Source organism: Pinus tabuliformis, chromosome 2_1 (genome assembly GCF_031772625.1).
Source record: "Pinus tabuliformis cultivar Carrire ecotype Pingquan chromosome 2_1, CPIR1, whole genome shotgun sequence".
Lineage (NCBI taxonomy): Eukaryota > Viridiplantae > Streptophyta > Pinopsida > Pinales > Pinaceae > Pinus > Pinus tabuliformis.
The window spans coordinates 127,857,263-127,875,745 of record NC_142299.1 but is presented as its reverse complement, the minus strand read 5'-3'; the positions used below and the strand labels follow the sequence as shown (position 1 = coordinate 127,875,745).

At 40.2% G+C, this 18,483-nt stretch overlaps 1 protein-coding gene across 1 annotated transcript; it reads left to right on the top strand.

The window, feature by feature from the left end:
- Positions 1 to 12,616: 12,616 nt before the first annotated feature.
- On the top strand, positions 12,617 to 17,849 carry LOC149199105 (uncharacterized). Its single transcript, XM_089400459.1, has 2 exons — positions 12,617 to 16,786; positions 17,001 to 17,849. The coding sequence occupies exons 1-2, from the start codon at positions 12,617 to 12,619 to the stop codon at positions 17,847 to 17,849; spliced, it is 5,019 nt and encodes a 1,672-aa protein (XP_089256585.1).
- Positions 17,850 to 18,483: the final 634 nt, after the last annotated feature.

The window sequence follows — 18,483 nt, the reverse complement described above, 5'->3', positions numbered from 1 at the left end:
AATCAATGCAAATTCTAATGTCACCATTCTTCTTTCTAACAGGTACTAAGTTAGAAACCCATTTTGAATGTCTAATAGGGAAAATTATCTTAGCTTTCAAGAGTTTGTTTAACTCTGCTTTGATCTGACTTTCTAGGTTCGGATGAATTTTCCTCAATTTTTGTTGCACTGGTTTCTCTTCAGAAATCATTGGAATTGTGTGTTGTATGATAGAAGTATCATATGTTTTTAAGTCATCATAATTCCAAGCGAAAACATTTTTGTATCTATTCAATAGTCTGATAAAGGCAAATCTTTCTTCTGAGGTGAGTCCTAATCCTAGATTAATATTTTGCGGTTTGGCCTCACTGCCAAGATTTATTAATTCAAACCTCAAAGTAGAACTTTGAAGTTTTGAATTAGTAACTTGTTTAAACCTATCCTTGATGTCATAAAGATCCTCAAGCTTGACTACTGATTTAGGTATGGAATTCTCCTCAGGTCTTTGCTTTATTTGAAGATCATGATCACTCTCATCAATAATCTGATCGTCATAGGATTTCTCAGAGGTTAAGAAATTCAAAATGTCCTCGTCGTGATTAAATACCCACCAATTGGTGACATTGTCTGGAACCGATGGTCTAAAAATCAATTCGACTGAAAACCTATCAGGGTTGTAATCCTCAGATGGGAGGAGCTTAGAAGCAACATTGGCTAATAAATCAGCTATTGCATTCTGAGATCTAGGAATGGGAGAGATATTAAATGCTAGAAAATGAGATATAAGGTCTTGCACCAAGGACTGATAATGCTTGAGATGTCCGGAAAGGAAATGAATAGTATTCCTTACTTGTTTGATAACAATCTCGGAATCACCAAATACTTTTAGATATTGCACTTTCAGGCCTATTGCTTTGTACAGTCCTTGAATTAATGCCTCATATTCAGCAGTATTATTTGTACACTCAAATTCCAGTCTACATGATAGCATAGTTTTTTCCCCCTCAGGACTAACTAAAATACATCCTGCTCCTGCATAGTCATTAGATTTCGACCCATTGAAATATAAAAACCAAAATACAGCCTTATCTATAGTTTTATTTATAATTTCTTCAGCAATAGTAACACACCTAGATGTATCTGTATGAGAAAAGTTTTCTATTTGCGATGTGAAACTATTAACCCAAAAAGGTGATAATTGAGCATTAAAATTACCAAAGAATGATTCTGCTGAGTAATTCCCAAGAATGTTATTATTGAAATCTATGGGCTGATTTTCTCGCTCAAACTCCGTTACAGTATGGGTCATGTGCTTCTCCCGATCAATCTTAAAAGCCACATATGAGACCAATAAGTAGAAATGTAACCATGGAGTTTCTCAGACCAATCCCTGCTTAGAATTAACCCATAAAACTCAGGGATGTCAGCAATCAATATATCAATTCTCTGAACAACTCTAGGATCAGCTGATAACCTAATGGTAACTGAATTGATCTCTCCTAATACTTGAACCTTAGTTCGATCCAACTGAACAATATGTACTACAAATTTTTGGGGCTTAATATTTAATTTTGAGTAAACCGAAGCTAGCATTATGTTTGATGAAGCCCCTGAATCTATTAAGCAATTATGCAGATTTCTATTGTAAATTTCATAGGTCAAGAGAAAAGGAGGGGTATGAGAATTAGATCTATCTCCAATCAAAACAACATCAGTAGCTTCTACTCTATCGGATGGTGGCTTACCTGTTCCTTTAGTTGCCTTGGACAGTACAACATTTGGAAGAGGAGAAGAAGGTACTGCATTTAATTCTTTGAGTAGCAATTTCTGTTGATGTTTGAGCTTGCTAAGCTCAAATAAAGAGATATTTGCTCTAGTCTTCTTCATGTCTTCTATGATGTTGTAATCCATAGAGTCAGAGACTACCAATGTCTTGGATGATGAGGGTGGATTGGAAGATGATGGCTGATTTTGAGTAGGCACTGTTGTAGATTTCTTTAAGGGAGCCTTATCTTTGGTAGTAGGACTTACATTTTTCTTCTTTTGAGTTGGTTGAACAGGCTCTGCAGCTACTTTACTCCTGGTACTTACTGGGAAAGCTTCTTGTTCACTTTTAGTATCTGAATTGGGCAAAATGAAGTCCCACATACCATGGCATTCAACAACCTCATCTTCCTCAGTTTCCTCTGATGACAAGATTGTGTCTTCATCTTCATCATTATCCAGATCTGATTCTGCATTAGATATAGCATTAGGTGGTTTTGATTCAGCTCTTTTGAAGTTTCTAAATGGCTTTTTAGTGGAGGTCTCAGCTACCTGTTTCTTAATTTCTACCATTTCATTTGACATAGTCTTTAAAACCTTTTGCAGACCCTCCATATCATATGGATCTTTAGCCACTTTTTTCTTTGAATCATCTTTAAAAGTAACTTTTTTGGACTTTCACTCTTCAAGAGCGGTTTTCTTCTCTAAAGCGATGATACGTTTTTCAATGGCGATTGCTTCTTTCATATTCTCTGCTAAAGTGGGCTTTGCAGCTCTATCAACGAAGATTGCTATATTCGAAGGTAAGGCAGATATATACCATTCACTTCGAACCTCTTCACTGGGCTTAGACATGGCAGGAATCTTATTTAAGAGCTTATTAAATCGTGAGTTGAAATATTTTATAGGTTCTCTTGATTCAGTTTTAAGGTTTGAGAGATCATTGATTAATGTCATTGTAGACCTATCATCACCGAATTTAGTCAAAAACTGTTCTTGGAAAGCATTCCAACTAGTAATGGATCCTGCTGGTAATGAAAAATACCATGATCCAGCTGCTCCTTGTAAGGTATATGGGAAAAGCCTAACAACAACATCTTCTTCTGTCACTCTGTTTAAGTTTATTGACAACATGAAGTTGTTTATGTGTTCTTCTGCCAGTATGCCTATATCTGGGTTAAACTTTGGCAACCATTTTTCGGGATGAGATGGCAATTAACTCAAGGGTGCAGGCATTGTGATTGCCCCTGGATTTGTCCATGGCCTCGGTTGTGGTTGATTATGTTCCATTGTTGAGCTAATAGCAGAGGAAAGCGAGGATGAAGTTACAAGTGGTTGGGAAGAAGATGTTGGAGTTCCAGTACCCTGTTGGACAATAATATGAAGTTGGGGAGTGGATGGTTGACTTTGCAATGGATTGGATGAAATGGATGATGATGATGAAAGAGTCTCACTATCAGACTCTTCAGGTGTCTTCCTTGCTCTTTTCCTTTTAGGCAGAGGAAATTCTGTTGGTTCAATACCAAGCTTTTCACTCTGTAATCTTGTAAGAGGATGAGAAGGAATGTATTGCGAAGTTACACTGCCTTGAGATAACTCAGACTTCTCTGGTGATATTGAAAACCCTTGAAGTTTATGAATTAAAGACTGAACTTCAGGAGGTTCAAGAGTGGATTTGTCTGATATGTTCAGGTTTTCAGCAGTGGTTGTTGCTTTCTCAACTTCTCGCTTAAAAATTGGAGATTTAGAATGCGAGGGAGAAGTCGGGGGAGATGTTGAGGGAGATTTACTCTCAGAATGGGCTATGGATTTGGATTTACTCGCCATTCACAGTTCATGCCCTCCTTCTAGCGCCAAAAATGTTGATGCCTCTAAAATCGCTACATCAACATCGGGGAAAACCACCCGGTTCGGACCTTAGTGCAACTCCTTTTCCGTTTGGTGTGGTGGCTCCGACTAGATGAAATGGGACCAGTTTCCCAGTGATATATGAGTTGATGGGTGATTGGTTTGTAATGTATAACGAGGGTGATAAGTGCATTACTCTACAATGCAAAAATATACAAAGATAACTAATCTATCCCGGGTGTTCTTCTAACAACGTGAATCTTGCTTGTTTCTATTAACAAATAACCATAAAGATGACTTATTCACAAAATAGAAATATCCATTCATATGGTGATTAATTTGTTTAATTAATTTAAAAAAAGTAATAATAAACAAATTATCACATTGATCATAATATATCAATGACATATATATTCAAAAGATAACAATTCTGAAACATTCAAAAGTGACAAGTTAAAGAATTTCTTTTTAAAAAACATATTTACAAATCAATAATAGCAAAGTTGATAAATGCTCATTCACATAGAGAAATAATACAAAAGCAGAGATAATAGTACCATATGCATTTGTATTCTCCTGATGTAAACAACATTTAAATTCTCCTTTCTAATTTGGGAATGCCTTCAAAAGACACAATAGTGAAAATCTCATAAGAGCCTCTTTGTCAAAATGCATAACTCTTGTCCAGTCTTTTATAAAATATATATATATATATATATATTATATATATATATATATATATATATATATATATATATATATATATATATATATATATATATATATATATATATATAGATATATATATATATCAGAAGTACAGTAGTGCAACTTCCAAGTTAAGTTTTAATACAAAATTGTGAACCCTTTCTAAAAACATGAAAGGGTCTTTAAATACTAATAATGACAACAAACTATGAATGAAAATCGCTATGCACTGGTATAACTAAAGACACATAAATATGGGATTTATCCTGAAAATAGCAGTACTGTGGCGGTCAAATGGATTCACTGTATCGGCTTCTTTTCCTGTGATTGCAGTTGACAGATGATGAGCATAGGCTGGATTTCCGGTGGCTGACTCATCCTGGAGTGTAGCTGAGCTGTATAGGTGGCATCGGAGAGTTCAAAGACCATGTAGTTGATTGTATCCGAGAGACATTTCATTGCCATCTACTGACTGTGTGGTTTGACAAGGAAAAACTAGAATGTTTCCCATGTCAAGTTTTGGATTACTCTGATTAATTTTTCCCTTTGTGTCAGCTCTTGTTTCCAATGTTGTTCCAACAATTTTACCTTTGGGAGTTTACCTGGAGAACAATCTGTAATCAGATTAGACATATGAAAACTATTGTTTATCAATTCAACCAGATTATTTGTTGCGGCTCTGCATCTGGACATGGCTCTTTCAGCTTTCATTAATTGAGACTCCCATTCGGAAAACAAGATTTCCTTATGTGATTCTTGTATCCTTGGCAGATTGGCAGCTTTTCCTTCTTTTGAATCTTGCCATGATAGAAAATTGGTTAATTTTTCATCTGCCTTATCTAATTCAAGCCTAGCATCCACTGATTTTTCAATCATAGATGCAGAGATATCACATAAGGGGCGGCCAATGATATATTATGACATAGAATATCCAATTGTCGGGACAAAGCCTTGGTTATTTCCAGGGCTTCTATTCTGAATTCATTTACCTGTGGATATCCTTTGAACCATTCTATCTGGTCTTTCATTTGCATGATTTGTTCTTCTTTTGATTTCTTCTCCTGCTCACTCAACAGTTGTAGTCTACTCAACTCCTGAGACAACTCTTGTTGTTTATGGAGGGTTTGTTCATCAATCCTCTGCTTTTCCAGTTTTAACTGCTCTTTTAATTGTTCATTTAGCTGCCTCTGTTCTATCAACTGCTGCTCAAGCTGATCTATCTTTTGTTGTTGTCCTGCCGATTGTGCCTCTAGTTGGATGATTGCCTAGTCTTTTTCCCTCATCAGGTGGCTAACCTCTGAGGCCTTATCCATTGTCGCTGTTGTGTAAGCTCCCACATACTGTGACAGTTTTGTTAAATCCTCAGAGGGATTGACCTCTGCTTTCCATACCACATTCATCATCTCTGCCTGAGGAGTCAAAAGAGGACTTTGATCAATTTTCCTCTTCTTCCTCTGTCTTTTGACTACAACCCTATGCTTTGGACTATAGAAGACATCAAGTGGTGGTATTTCTTCAGTTTGTAGTACAATATCCTTAGTGGGATTTTTGGGAATAATCTCTATGTCTTGCTGAAACCTAGGTGGGCCGCTTGTTCCTACAATCAGAACTGTGTTGATTTCTGGCTTTTGCACTATAGCCACTTCTGGTGTAGTGAACCCTTGGGATTTATCGGGGTTACTGATGATTGAATCAAACTGTTCCCATTCCTTGATTAACTTGGGATCAATATTAATATCCGTATCAAGGGGTTCACTAGTTCTTCCCTGCTTCTGCTCCCTTTCTGGTGTCTTCTCCTTCTCAGGAATATTTTCAATTTCGGGAGTCTTCCCAGTATTTCTCCTCATTGTGGCCTTGTGGTTGTACCATAGAGGTCGTATTTAATAAGTCTAAAGGTAATGTTTCCAATCTTTGTGCCCTGAGCTTATAGAATTCCTCTAGTCCTTCTGCTCCCAATTTGATTTTGGCCAAATGTTTGACTTGAGAAAATACTTTTGCTGAAACAAACAAATCATCGTAGCTATCCTTCTCATGTTCAAATCTGGTGATTTTGGCCTGAGCAGTAACATTGTAGGCAACCGATCTAGGATCGTACTACCTTTTTGGGATAATTGCGAGCTTTAACAACTTTATTTTCTCGGCTTCCTTCTCTGCATGTTTGAAATCATGCAGGGTAAAAGCACCACATCGAAGAGGAAATGTCAGCCACATGTGCTTTTTAGAATCCCTAAGATTCTTTGACATCCCTTCAACTGTTATTTGATGTGCTAATTCTCTGGCCAGCAATTTATCAGGGATATACAGGGGAAGGACATGTGGGTTGGCAAGGTTGCCAAAAAGTCTTATGTAGGTGAACCTCTCTTCACCAAACCAACTCCCAATTGCAGTTAGGTCGACTGACGCTTCCTCGGATAACCTAGGAGCAGGCTTATTGAATATGGCATAATACACGAGAAGGATAAAACCATGACAAATTCTATACAGGTGGTTTTTGTAATGGGATTTCCATAGTTCCTTATGATAGAGGTGAATGGGGTTGGGGTCCTTCGGAGTCCATTTCCATCCTAGAATGGGATATTCAGAATTGAAACAGATAGTGTCCATAATATAGCTTCCATGTAAAATGGGGGTATCACCTGGGTAGTCACAACCCTGCTTTTTCTATAGTCAAGTATTATTTTATCAGACAAGATGGTCGCCCAATCCATGATAAATGCATTAATTGCAGCATCCATTAATGGTACCATTTCAATAGAAAATTTAGCAGAATCATGGACTCTGAAGAGTCTGCACATCATTGCACCAGCATAACAATAAGGAGAGGCCAACGAATCAACAGAGCACATACCTAATGATTCATGCTTTTGTTTGATCGGAAAATGCCTCCATTGTCTGATAGGATCCGATTCGATGGCGTTCTCTTTGGCGAAAGCCTCCAAGAATGCTTTGTTATATCTCTTCTCTAGTTTAGGCAAATGATACATTGCTTGGATATCTTCTGCTCTGAATGACCCAAACATTCTTCCATCAATTGTAAAGAAAGTTTTGTCTGTGGTTTTGATGCTCTCAATAACCCTTATAGGGTAAAACTTTGGTGCGAGCTACTATTCTGTGAAGATAGGAGTAGGCCAAATCTTTAAGAGTATTTTTTGACTTATCTGTGCCATCTGCTGTTGCTTCCACCTCAATTTCTTCAGGATCCTCAGCTTCCAGCAGATTGTAGATACTTTCCCATGAAGCTTGGCCTAGACCAAGGCAGGTAGTATCTGATATCAGGACTTTCTTCATTGGTTCTTCTTTAGCTACGATAGGGGCCTTTGGTTTCTTCACCTTCTTCATCATTTTCTTTGGATTCATCAACTCAGAGTTGCTCTGCACAAACAATGAAAGAACGTAACAGATAAATAAACCCGTTCAAAGCCAATGTGAAATGAAAAGAGTTATGGTAATTCAAGCATGATAATTGAAATGTAATCAAGTATTACCACGGATGAAATCCTCGAAAGACTCAACCTTAACTGCTAAATTAATTACCTCCATAACTGCCGATCGTGATAAATAAATGTAATAATTATACATTGCATCGCACATATGCATGATGGTCCTTTAAAACGAATCTTTTGGTTTTCTTGATCAGCAATCAGCGATAAATCGCATATCGCAGATCGGGAGGTTCACCGGTCAAGCTTAACGTTTTCCATTGGTAGCCCTGAGTGCGATAAGGTGTGAGGAGGCGGGATAATTAAAAAATCATATGTTTTCCATCTATTATTGATTTAAAGTTTTAAAACCCGCCAATATACGTTTAACAGTCTTTTATCGCATAGTGCACTTTCCTTTATAAGATTGCATCGACGATTTCCAAAGGGCTTCGTTTTGTGTCTCGTGGTATCTGTGATGGCCGATTGCGATTGTATTATCGCATCGGAGGTTTGGCATAGACCTTTGGGATGCTTCGCTGTTGAGCTTGCGATTTGCGATCTCCGATAGCATTATCGCATCCGAGGTTTGCCAATGAGAACTTATCCTTTTCAATAAAGGATGCGACATATTATACATTTGTTTTTACAAAAAGGTGTTGGATATTATTTCTATCGGATCAGACCTTTTGATAACGATTTCCATGTGTTATGTGACTAAATCCAAGCATGTGATTATTGTTGAATTACTGAATTTAACTAAGTCTTAGAAAAGGGACCCATTTCTATTTAAAGTTTTTTCATAAAATTTTTGAAATGGGGGGTTGTTGTACAACACAACAAGCATGTATAAAAAGCAGAGTAATAATCATGGTGGGGAAGTGAAAGTTGCTGAGCACTGAAGTGTTGTTAAAACACCTTACAATTATAATTGACTTTGTTTCATTAATATACATGGCCTTGGCATGAGCGAGATCGTTCCAACTTTAGTTAGCTGTGAGTATTTGATTTGCATGTTTTAACAGTCTTCCTTTTACTGTAAGTTCCAGAGCTTCCTCAGGTGTGGCAAGGGTGCACCATCACTTGGGAGCAAGCTTCCTTGTTCATCTTAGATTGATTGTTGTAGCTTGATTCATTCGTACTCAGTTAGATTTGTGATTGTTGTAGTTTAATTTATTTTCATTCAATTAAATGCTTGATTGCTATTCAATTCTTCATTTTGTTGTGTGAAAGCAGTCCAGAGTCAGCTTCTTGTAATTGTATGCATAACGTAGTTATAATATATGTATGTATTAGTTTCTATTTCGTTGTTGTATGAAACATTTAATATTTCCTTTTGAACAATTAATTTAGTTTTCATTACCTGTCAAGTTCAATTTGATCACTGCATGTTGAATGTTTGTCAATTTCAATTAGACTACAGAGTGTTGTAGCTTTTGCGAAGTTCGATTGAAAGACTGAGCTCCATAACCTTTGAGAATTTCGTATACATTGGTCTCAAGGATCACGTACAGGTCACTGTGTGTTGACTACTTAACCTTCACAGAGCATCGCTCTGCCTCATTAGATTAGCATTGTGAATGCTTGTTGATGTATTAAATCCCTATACGCAGAGCATACTTAAATCTCTTATGTTGAACGCAAGTGTATCATTAACCTTTGAGAAAAACGAGGATTTCCTGTGTGAGTTCGATTGGTGAATTGTGAATTGTGAATTGTGAATTGTACCAAGTGTGAACCTCTCATGCATTGATAAGCATAAATCAGAAATAGAGCACGATTTGGAGTTGTAGGGTCTTTGAGATTGTATCATAAGATTGCTTCTGCGTGTTTGCAGCAGTGGTCATAAAATAGAGTCATGTTAAATCTTTAGCTAGGCAGCAGTACTTCAAATTGTTGTAGTAACCAAATAGATTTACAGTGTGAGGATTGAAGAATACTTTCATTTCACAGAATGTGGTCTTGGTTTATCAATTCCTTTTGCTAAGTAGCGAGAAATTTTGAGTTTAATAGGAATAGTGTGAGTGCTATAGTTAGTCTGGTTTGATCAAATTCTTGTAGGATCTCAATTGTTTTGATAGATATTCTCTGCATTTCAAAGTTTGAGTGTCTTTTAAATTAGGACTCCAAAAATAGTTGAGAAGTGTTGGTAATTGTGAACGTTTAAATTTCATAACTAGGAATGGTTTTTTAGTCTTATCATAGTTAAAGTAATAATTTAGCTTCAGATATGTTTTGAGTAAAGTATTTGGTTTGGTTTGAGTAGAGTCAATTCAATTTGATAGCATAAGGTAATTTATAATTAATTCACTTTCTAGAACAATAACACAGATTTGGTTTCATAAGAAGTGTGACATCAATTCAATTTCATTTATAAATTTAGGTCATTTCATTAAGATTTCATTTTGTTTCTTTAAAACCATTATTATTAAGGAAACTTATATACTTTGACCATTAAGATGAGTCAAAAACGCAGTACAAATCGTGTTTACGAGTCTCGAATTGAAAATTAAATATTAGGAGGATTAATTCACCAATTAAAACTCCCAACAAGGACATGTGTTGCGGGTGAAACCACCCTAGGGCTTTGGGTTGAGAACCCCAATAGAGCAGAGGGAAAACCACAACAAGAAATGCTCAAGCAATCATCAAAGATTCTTATTCTACTAAATCGTGTAGGAGTGTCCTTACTCAGATGTCCTTCGTTTGGGTAGATCCCGCAGGGTGAAAACTCTCAGCTTCTCCCGATGTTCTTGAAACTTGAAAATTATTCAAATGGAACATACACGACAGTAGAAACATAAATTATATTCATGATGTTAACTTTAAATCATATAAATGAATGACTAATTATACATCAATATAAGATTCATAAATGAATTACAACATAATTTGATGCATAAACACATTTCATATCGGAAATAGAACAACATTCCTTTTATTGAAGTAAGCTATAAATAAGGTGGAGAAATACGACCTGAGTCCTTCTCTGGCTCCAAGTGGAACCGTCCTCCGGATCTATCCTTTCCTAGCCTTCAGAAATCTTCCTCCATCACTAATACAAGGATATCTCAAGCAATATGGGGGATATCTATAATCAAGGAAACAAGGGTTTCCTGAAGCTTTGGGGAGTGCAAGAGGCACAGGGATTCTTCAGACTCGATCAGGGATAATCTCACTATAGTATCAATATCTCATCTCTTCTCCCTTAAGGCCTTCCCATGGAGGTTTATTTATACTTCTCCAAATTAGTTTTTTCAGTTGGGAAACAGTTGGGCCACAGGCACTAGGAGGTGAGTAACAGGTAAAACCCATGAACTTTGCCGGAAATTAAGGAAATTTAATTTTTTTAAGTGTTTTAACATATGTACGCATGTTGATAACGAACTAATAGGAATGGGTTCGATGGCGGCTCTGGCGATTCTGCATCGAGCTTCTCTGACCTAACCTGATCCTCCCCGCGCGCTTGTGCCTGGCAGCGCTGCTGCTAGGCCCGCGCTCTGCTGATCCCCTCTCTGTCTGGGGCCTCCTACCCTCCTTTTTCAACCTTCGGGCCTCTGCCCTCTCCCTTCACCGGGGATTCCCCCGGTTCCCCTCTTGGATCCCTCGATCCCCTTCAATGCCTGAAATGGACCCTTTGTCTCAGGATCCGGATGACCTGGAAAAATATTTCGCTTCTCTTATCCCTGAGAATACAGCAAATAAAAATCGCCCTATAGCCTCTAAATTCATTAAGAAGTTAGACGAAATTCTGGAAGTCTCGCTCCCCCCTTCCCTTCCGAGGAGAGCAGCAGTCGCATTAGCAGAAAGAGGATTGGTAGGACAGTTCACGGGATTGTGGCCTTCTCCTCGTTCAATCCAAAAATGGGTCGAGAGAAACTGGAACACGATAGTGCAAGGGAAAATAGCAATCAGGTTCTGCGGGAGGGGGTTTTACACCTTCCTTTTTGAAACAATGGAGGATCGTAACCTCATCTTCAGAAACGGCCCCTATTTCATGGACTCTCGAGGCCTTTACCTTAACAGATGGACCCCTGACTTCGATCCTGAGATGGATGTACCCAGCGCTGTCCCCGTCTGGGTTCGCCTGCCCCATCTGCCGCTACATTGCTGGGGGGACGAATCAGTGAAGGCCATAGGGAATGCCGTCGGAAAATATATTGACAGATCCGAACCAAAGGAGAACATGCATGCCTGTGCGCGGATATGTGTTGAAGTAGATCTCGGTAAGGGACTGCCGGAAGCAATCAAACTCAAAGTTGATCAGTGGACGCACATACAACAAGTGGACTACGAGCAGCTGCCATTCAAGTGCAAGGTATGTCACGAATATGGGCATTTCGCCAATAGATGTAGCAAATCTAAATCAAATGTATCTGAAGGCAATGTAGAAGCTCCGGAAGAAGCTTGGGAAATAGTCAAAAAGAAAAAATCAAACCCCCCTCCTGGCCCTCCTCTAAGCCCCCCCTGGAAAATCCCTTCCCCTCCTCCCAACCCTCTGGATCTGGCCCTTCCTTCCCCTCCTCCTCCAACCCTTTCGAATCCTTGTCTGCAGAGGAACCCCCATCCCCTCCACCTTCCCCATGAGGCCCCATGGTTACTCCCTCCCATATCTCCCCCCCCCAGCCCTCCCCTCCCCCGACAGTGGAAAGAATCTTAACTAGGAACAAATCAAAGGAAAACAACCTCTCCACCGACCCTCCCAGAAAAGTTGGAAGGAAGTCAAACAAAGAGATAAGGGATGAAAACGCTGCAAAGGAAATGGCCACCGGGACCCAACAACCAATGGAAACATACCTAGATAAAACTAAAGGAAGTGGGGAAAAAATGAAAGAGAAAAGCGGGGCTCACAACAAACAAGGTAAATGATGATATTGGTCTCCTGGAATTGTAGGGGGATGGGCTCCTCCCTAAAAGCAAATGCAGTCCGAGATCTTCTCAAAGCTGAACATCCAGACATTCTCCTTCTTCAGGAGACCAAAATCACGGACCAGGAATTTCAAAATAACATAAAAAAAAACAGAAGTTATGAAGGAATAGCATTGAGTGCAGTAGGCGCCTCAGGGGGCATTGGGACAATATGGGACAAAAACAAATGGAAACTCAAAGGTCAAATGCAGAACAGATGGTGGATAAGATCAGACATGCAAAACACAGCCTCGAAAGAAGAATTTTCAATATACAACATCTACGCCCCCAACCATTACAGAGACAAAGCTTCATGTTGGGATTCAATCACCTCTGATCTTTTGAATGTTCAGGGAAGGAACATTTTCCTGGGTGGAGATCTAAATCTTATAAGAAATGCTGATGAGAAGCTAGGAGGAAACTTCTTTGCTGATCCCTCAAGAGATTCTTTAGAAGAAATCATTCAAGCCCATAACTTAGTGGACATTCCTCCGCAAAATGGATGCTTCACTTGGTCAAATAAAAGAACAGGCAGCAATAACATAAAAGAGAGATTAGATCAAATTCTCGTCCAAGAGAGAACAGTGGCAAGATACCCAAATATCCAAAGCAAAATAATCCAAGGTTACATTTCAGACCATAAGCCAGTGGCTTTGACTCTTGATAAAGGAAAGAATATGGGACCGCTTCCATTTAAATATAATAAGGCCTGGGACATCAACGATGAATTCAGAAAACTAATCAAGGAACAATGGGCAAAAGAGGTAGTGGGATCTCCTCATTACATCTGGGAAGCTAAGCTCAAGTCTCTCAGGATTGCCATTAAACATTGGGCAAAAAACCATGCAACAGAGGAAGGCAAAAAAAGAATTGAATTCCAGGCAAAGCTAGAACAATGGAGCCAAGAAAAAGAAAGAAGTCAGGACACAGAAGAAGATCAAGCCAAAGAAAACGAAATATATAAAGAGCTGTATAAACAGAACAGAAAGGAGGAAGAAGAGCAAAGGCAGAAGTCTCGATGTCTTTGGCTCAAAGCGGGAGACAAAAACACCTCTTTTTTTCACAACTGCCTTAAGCTCAGGCGGGCAGGGAATCAAATAGAGAGAATTATGATGGAAGGAAGGGAACTCAGAGAACAAGAGGAAATAAAGGATGCAGCGTCCCGGCATTTCCGCGATCTCCTAACAGCTGACCCTCATTATATTGATAACTCAGATTTCCTTAGCATAATTGAAAATAAAATCTCAGAAGCTCAAAATGCCGATTTGGAGAAAGAAATCACGATAGAGGAAATCGAGTGGTCAATCTTCAGCATGGCTATGGACAAGGCTCCGGGGCCAGATGGGTTCACTGTGGCCTTTTATAGAAATCATTGGGAAATTATCAAAAAGGATTACATCAGAATGGCTAAGAATTTCTTTACGAAATGCAAAATGGGCAGCAGCATCAAATCTTCCCATTTAGCCCTCATTCCCAAAGACCCTAATCCCCAAACCTTTGATAGATTCCGGCCAATATCTCTGTGCAATGTCTCCTATAAAGTCATCACCAAAATCCTAGCTAATAGATTAAAAAAGATCCTCCCCTCCCTTATCTCTGAGAATCAAGGAGGCTTCGTTCCTGGAAGACAAATAACGGACAATGTTATTATTATCCAGGAGGCAATACACAGCAGCATAAATAGGAAGGAAAGGGGCATGATCATCAAGCTAGATATGGCGAATGCCTTTGACCGTGTCAATCACCAATTCCTTCAGGAAACCCTAAAGAAATTTGGCATTTCCGAGATCTTCATCAGCTGGGTCATGGAATGCATCTCACTCACTTGGACAGCTCCCCTCATTAATGGCAGGCCCTGCAATTCCTTCAAAAGTTCAAGGGGTTTGAGGCAAGGATGCCCGCTTTCTCCCTTCCTCTACATCATCATGGCTGAAACTCTTAGCATACACCTGGAGAATTTGCGCAGGCTAAAAGAGATAACAGGGGTCACAATAGTTCGGGGAACCAAGGGAATAAACCACTCCCTCTTCGCTGACGATACTCTTCTAATTGGAGGCGCTTCCAGCCTCATGGCTAGGAGATTCAAGAACACGCTGGAACTCTTTCTTCAAGCTTCTGGAGGCAAGTTAAACAATAATAAGTGCATGATCTACACATGGAATGTCCCCAGGCATATCATACAAAGAATCTCCACAATCTTGGAAATCCCGGCTCAAAGGAACTGGACACACTTCACTTATTTGGGGTTACCTTTAGCCAAGGAAAAGGTCAAAACCGAAATCTGGGTCAAGCTAATTGAGAAGCTGAGAGGGAAGCTTCAGAGCTGGGGGGTGTCTTGGCTCAACCTGGCAGGCAGAACAATTCTCATCAAAGCCATCCTTTCAGCCCTCCCAATCTATCAGTTTGCAACCACCCTTGCTCCGGCAAGCATTCACAAACATATGGAACTTATCATTAGGAGCTTCTTATGGCAAGGAGGCAGGCAGGAATCAAAAAAATTCAGCCTAGTAAAGTGGGAACAGGTCATCTTACCCTTCGAGAAAGGAGGCCTAGCAATAAGAATCCCAAGACTAGCCAACATGGCCATGGGCTTCAAATTGATATGGAGAATTCTCAACGAAAATGGAGCTTGGTGGACAGAGGTCATCAAAAAGAAATACTTGAATGGGGCCAACTCCAACATCCTCTCAGAATCCATCATTGATAGGCAGTGCACCCCAGTATGGAAGCTTATTAAAAAAACTCTCCCTCACTTCAAAGCCTGCATCTCAAGAGTCCCGGGCAATGGTAGAAACATCAACATATGGGCGGACAGAATAATGGGCTCAGAAGCAAGGGAAGCCCTCACAAACCTCAGGCCCCTGCAACGGTGGATGACAGAGGGAAATCTCAAGACACTCTATGATATCTCCTCCTGGGACCAAAACAGTTGGATAGGTTGGAAGTCTATCTCCCCTCCCAATGATCTTAAGAACCTTTGGTTTGATCTTAAGATATCACTCATAGGATCAGCCCCCCTTAATAGAATGTCAGAAGATAAATATGTCTGGGACTCCAATGGTGGAAGCTACACAGTCAAAGAGGGTTATAAAGTCCTTCAAAGCGCCTCAGCAATAAACAATTGGCCTCTCCACAAAGTGGCTTGGAAAACTGAAAGCCTCCCAAAGGTAAAATTCTTTAATTGGACCCTCCTCAACAGCAAAATCCTCACAGCGGAAAATCTAAGGAAAAAGGGTATACATGGCCCCTCAATCTGCTGTTTGTGTAGGGCTTCGGAAGAAAGCTGTAGCCATCTCTTTCTAGAGTGCTCCTTTGCGCGGACTTGCTGGAAGATCATCACTAGCCCTTTGATCATAGGCGATCTCCCCACTCAGATGGCTCTCCTGCAGAAAAACTGGGGAAATAGCTATCCCCTCCCCAAAAAAGGCAAGACCCTGGCTAAAAGGTTGTGGAACAACATTCCCTCAAACCTGTGCTGGCAGATTTGGAACGCCAGAAACAAAAGCATTTTCAATAACAAGGTCCCCAGCATCTCCAACACAATAGCAAAAACAATCGCGCTCATCTCAGAGACCATTGAGGCGAATGGAATAACCCAGGTTGATTCAAATTCGGGAGACCCAAGAGAAACAGAGTGGATGAGCAAATTCAGCTATGAAGTAAGAATCCAAAAAACAGTAAGCACAGGCAAAGGAAATTCGGATTGGAAGTTGAGAGGGACCAAAGAAGAAATTAGAGATTGGATACAAAAGCAAAGGAGGCCCTCCTTACAATTTGACGGGGCCTCAAAAAATAACCCGGGCCAAGCAGGAGCTGGAGGAATCATTAAAGACCTCCAAGGTAAAACAATAGTAACCTATGAGTGGGGATTGGGATCAATGTCTAATAACAAGGCAGAGGCCTACAACCTCCTTCTGGGGACCTCTATTGCAAGAAAACTTGGTCTCCAAAACCTGTTAATTATGGGAGATTCAGCTATCATTATAGCGGCCATGGTTTCTGGAAGGGACTTCAATCAAATGGCTTTGAACAACATCAAATACAGGGTTATGGACAATATCAAGGAAATCAGCGGGGCCATCTTCAAGCACGTTCTAAGGGGAAACAATGCAGAGGCCGATGAACAGGCCAACAAAGCAATCAGTAGACAGACAGGTCAGGTCAGAGAAAACAATGATGTCTATGACAAAGCCATCCCATAAGCTCCTCCATCCGAGTCACCTCAGGCTTCACACTCCTCGAAATTGGTCTCTCATCGAATCTCCATATCCCCTGCAAAATCCCCTCGACTGCACAAACCGGTACCTCATAAATCAGATCCGCCCCCCTGCATCGATTCACACCATATCAATCAGCCACTCCCATGATTATCAGGCATCCTCAGCAGATGTTCTCTGCCTCAACACTCTGGATCACCACCTCGGTACCCTCTCCGCACGCTGTAAGATCTATCCTGAGGATCTCAGTCATGTCAAGAGCCGTCCCCCCCAGAACTGGTCCAAGCGCCTGAGGAACCTCCATCATCCTATTTATAGCAGCTCGGGCCTCAGCGATCTCTCACTCTTCAGCGCTGCTTGGACTCCTCAGTGCGTTCTAATCAAGCGTAGGCTCCCTCCTGAAGCGGCTTGCAATCATCGGGAGCCTGATCCTCGTCCCCTGAATGTGGTAATCTCCGGTTTCATCTCTGTTATATTAAAGTTTGCTAACTGGTGGTTTTTTGGATACAGCAGAGCCCTTCGAGCCCCTCAGCTCCCATCTCATTTCATCCCTCCCTGTGCTGCTCCGCTCCCTTCTTCTCTGGCTTATCCTCTCTCTCATATCGCTTCCCTTCCTCAAATTGCTGATACTCTTATTCAGACCACCAAGATGGCGGATCAGCAGGACCAGCCAAATGCCCAGGAGCAGGCCAACAACCCTTTAGACAGGATCTTCAACAACAACGAGTGCACTATGTGCAAAACGCATACATTCATGATCAACCGTTTTGTCAAACATTTCAATGAACTGAAGGATGACTACCAGGCTGATAGCAGGTCGAAACGAAAGAAGCTGGAGAAGCGCAAGGCAGAGATCGAGGCGTTGAAGGAGAGATGCAGCCATCTTGAGGAAGCCATCGAGCATATCCGTTCTCTCACTCAGAGTTTCCAAGCAGAGGCTTCAACTAAAGCTAGCGCCAGGAAAGAACCTCTTCCTGACGATTCGGTCACTCAGAAACTTCCCTAGGAGCCATGGAATGTAAATTTTGTTGGATTGGTGGTTCTTATGTATGGCAATATAGCCGTTACTATTTTGCTTTCAGTCATACTAGAAGTAACAATGAGGAAACAGGGTCTGCGAACCCGTTTTTGAACCTCATCTCTCAAATTTACTATATTTATGTACTAGAACTCTGTTCTCGTTGGTTTTTATAATACAAAAGTAACCGATTCTGTTAAAAAAAAAAAAACATATGTACGCGTGTTGGATATATGTTGAACCACGTGTACACGCTTTTATCATAGGGAAAAGTAGCGTATAGGGAATAAAACATTGTTTTTTAGATTTTGGACCAAGTCTGGAAGGAAGGGTTGCCCTAGGCCATAATCAAAGCATCAGATCTACCAAGAGTGGTAAATGGTGCTATAACAGATGCCCCCTAATATATGAGGTCAGAAGGGGTACATGATGGCCGAAATGTATTAAGTGTATGGAAGGAATCATGCCGAGACCGAGGAGGAGTTCACCAGAATTTAGCCTACCAAGCCATCAAAAGAGATCAGAAAGAAACTGTTGTCTGAGGCGGGCATACCCATGCTCAGAAATAGTAAAGCATGTTCGCATGTCAAGTACAAAATCAGATCCAATATGAATACAAGTA

Coding starts and splice junctions, on each gene's coding strand:
- LOC149199105 (XM_089400459.1), top strand. CDS start 12,617: ATGGGCTCCTCCCTAAAAGCAAATGCAGTCCGAGATCTTCTCAAAGCT. Junction 16,787..17,000: donor TCAGTAGACAGACAGGTCAG/GTCAGAGAAAAC, acceptor CATGATTATCAG/GCATCCTCAGCAGATGTTCT.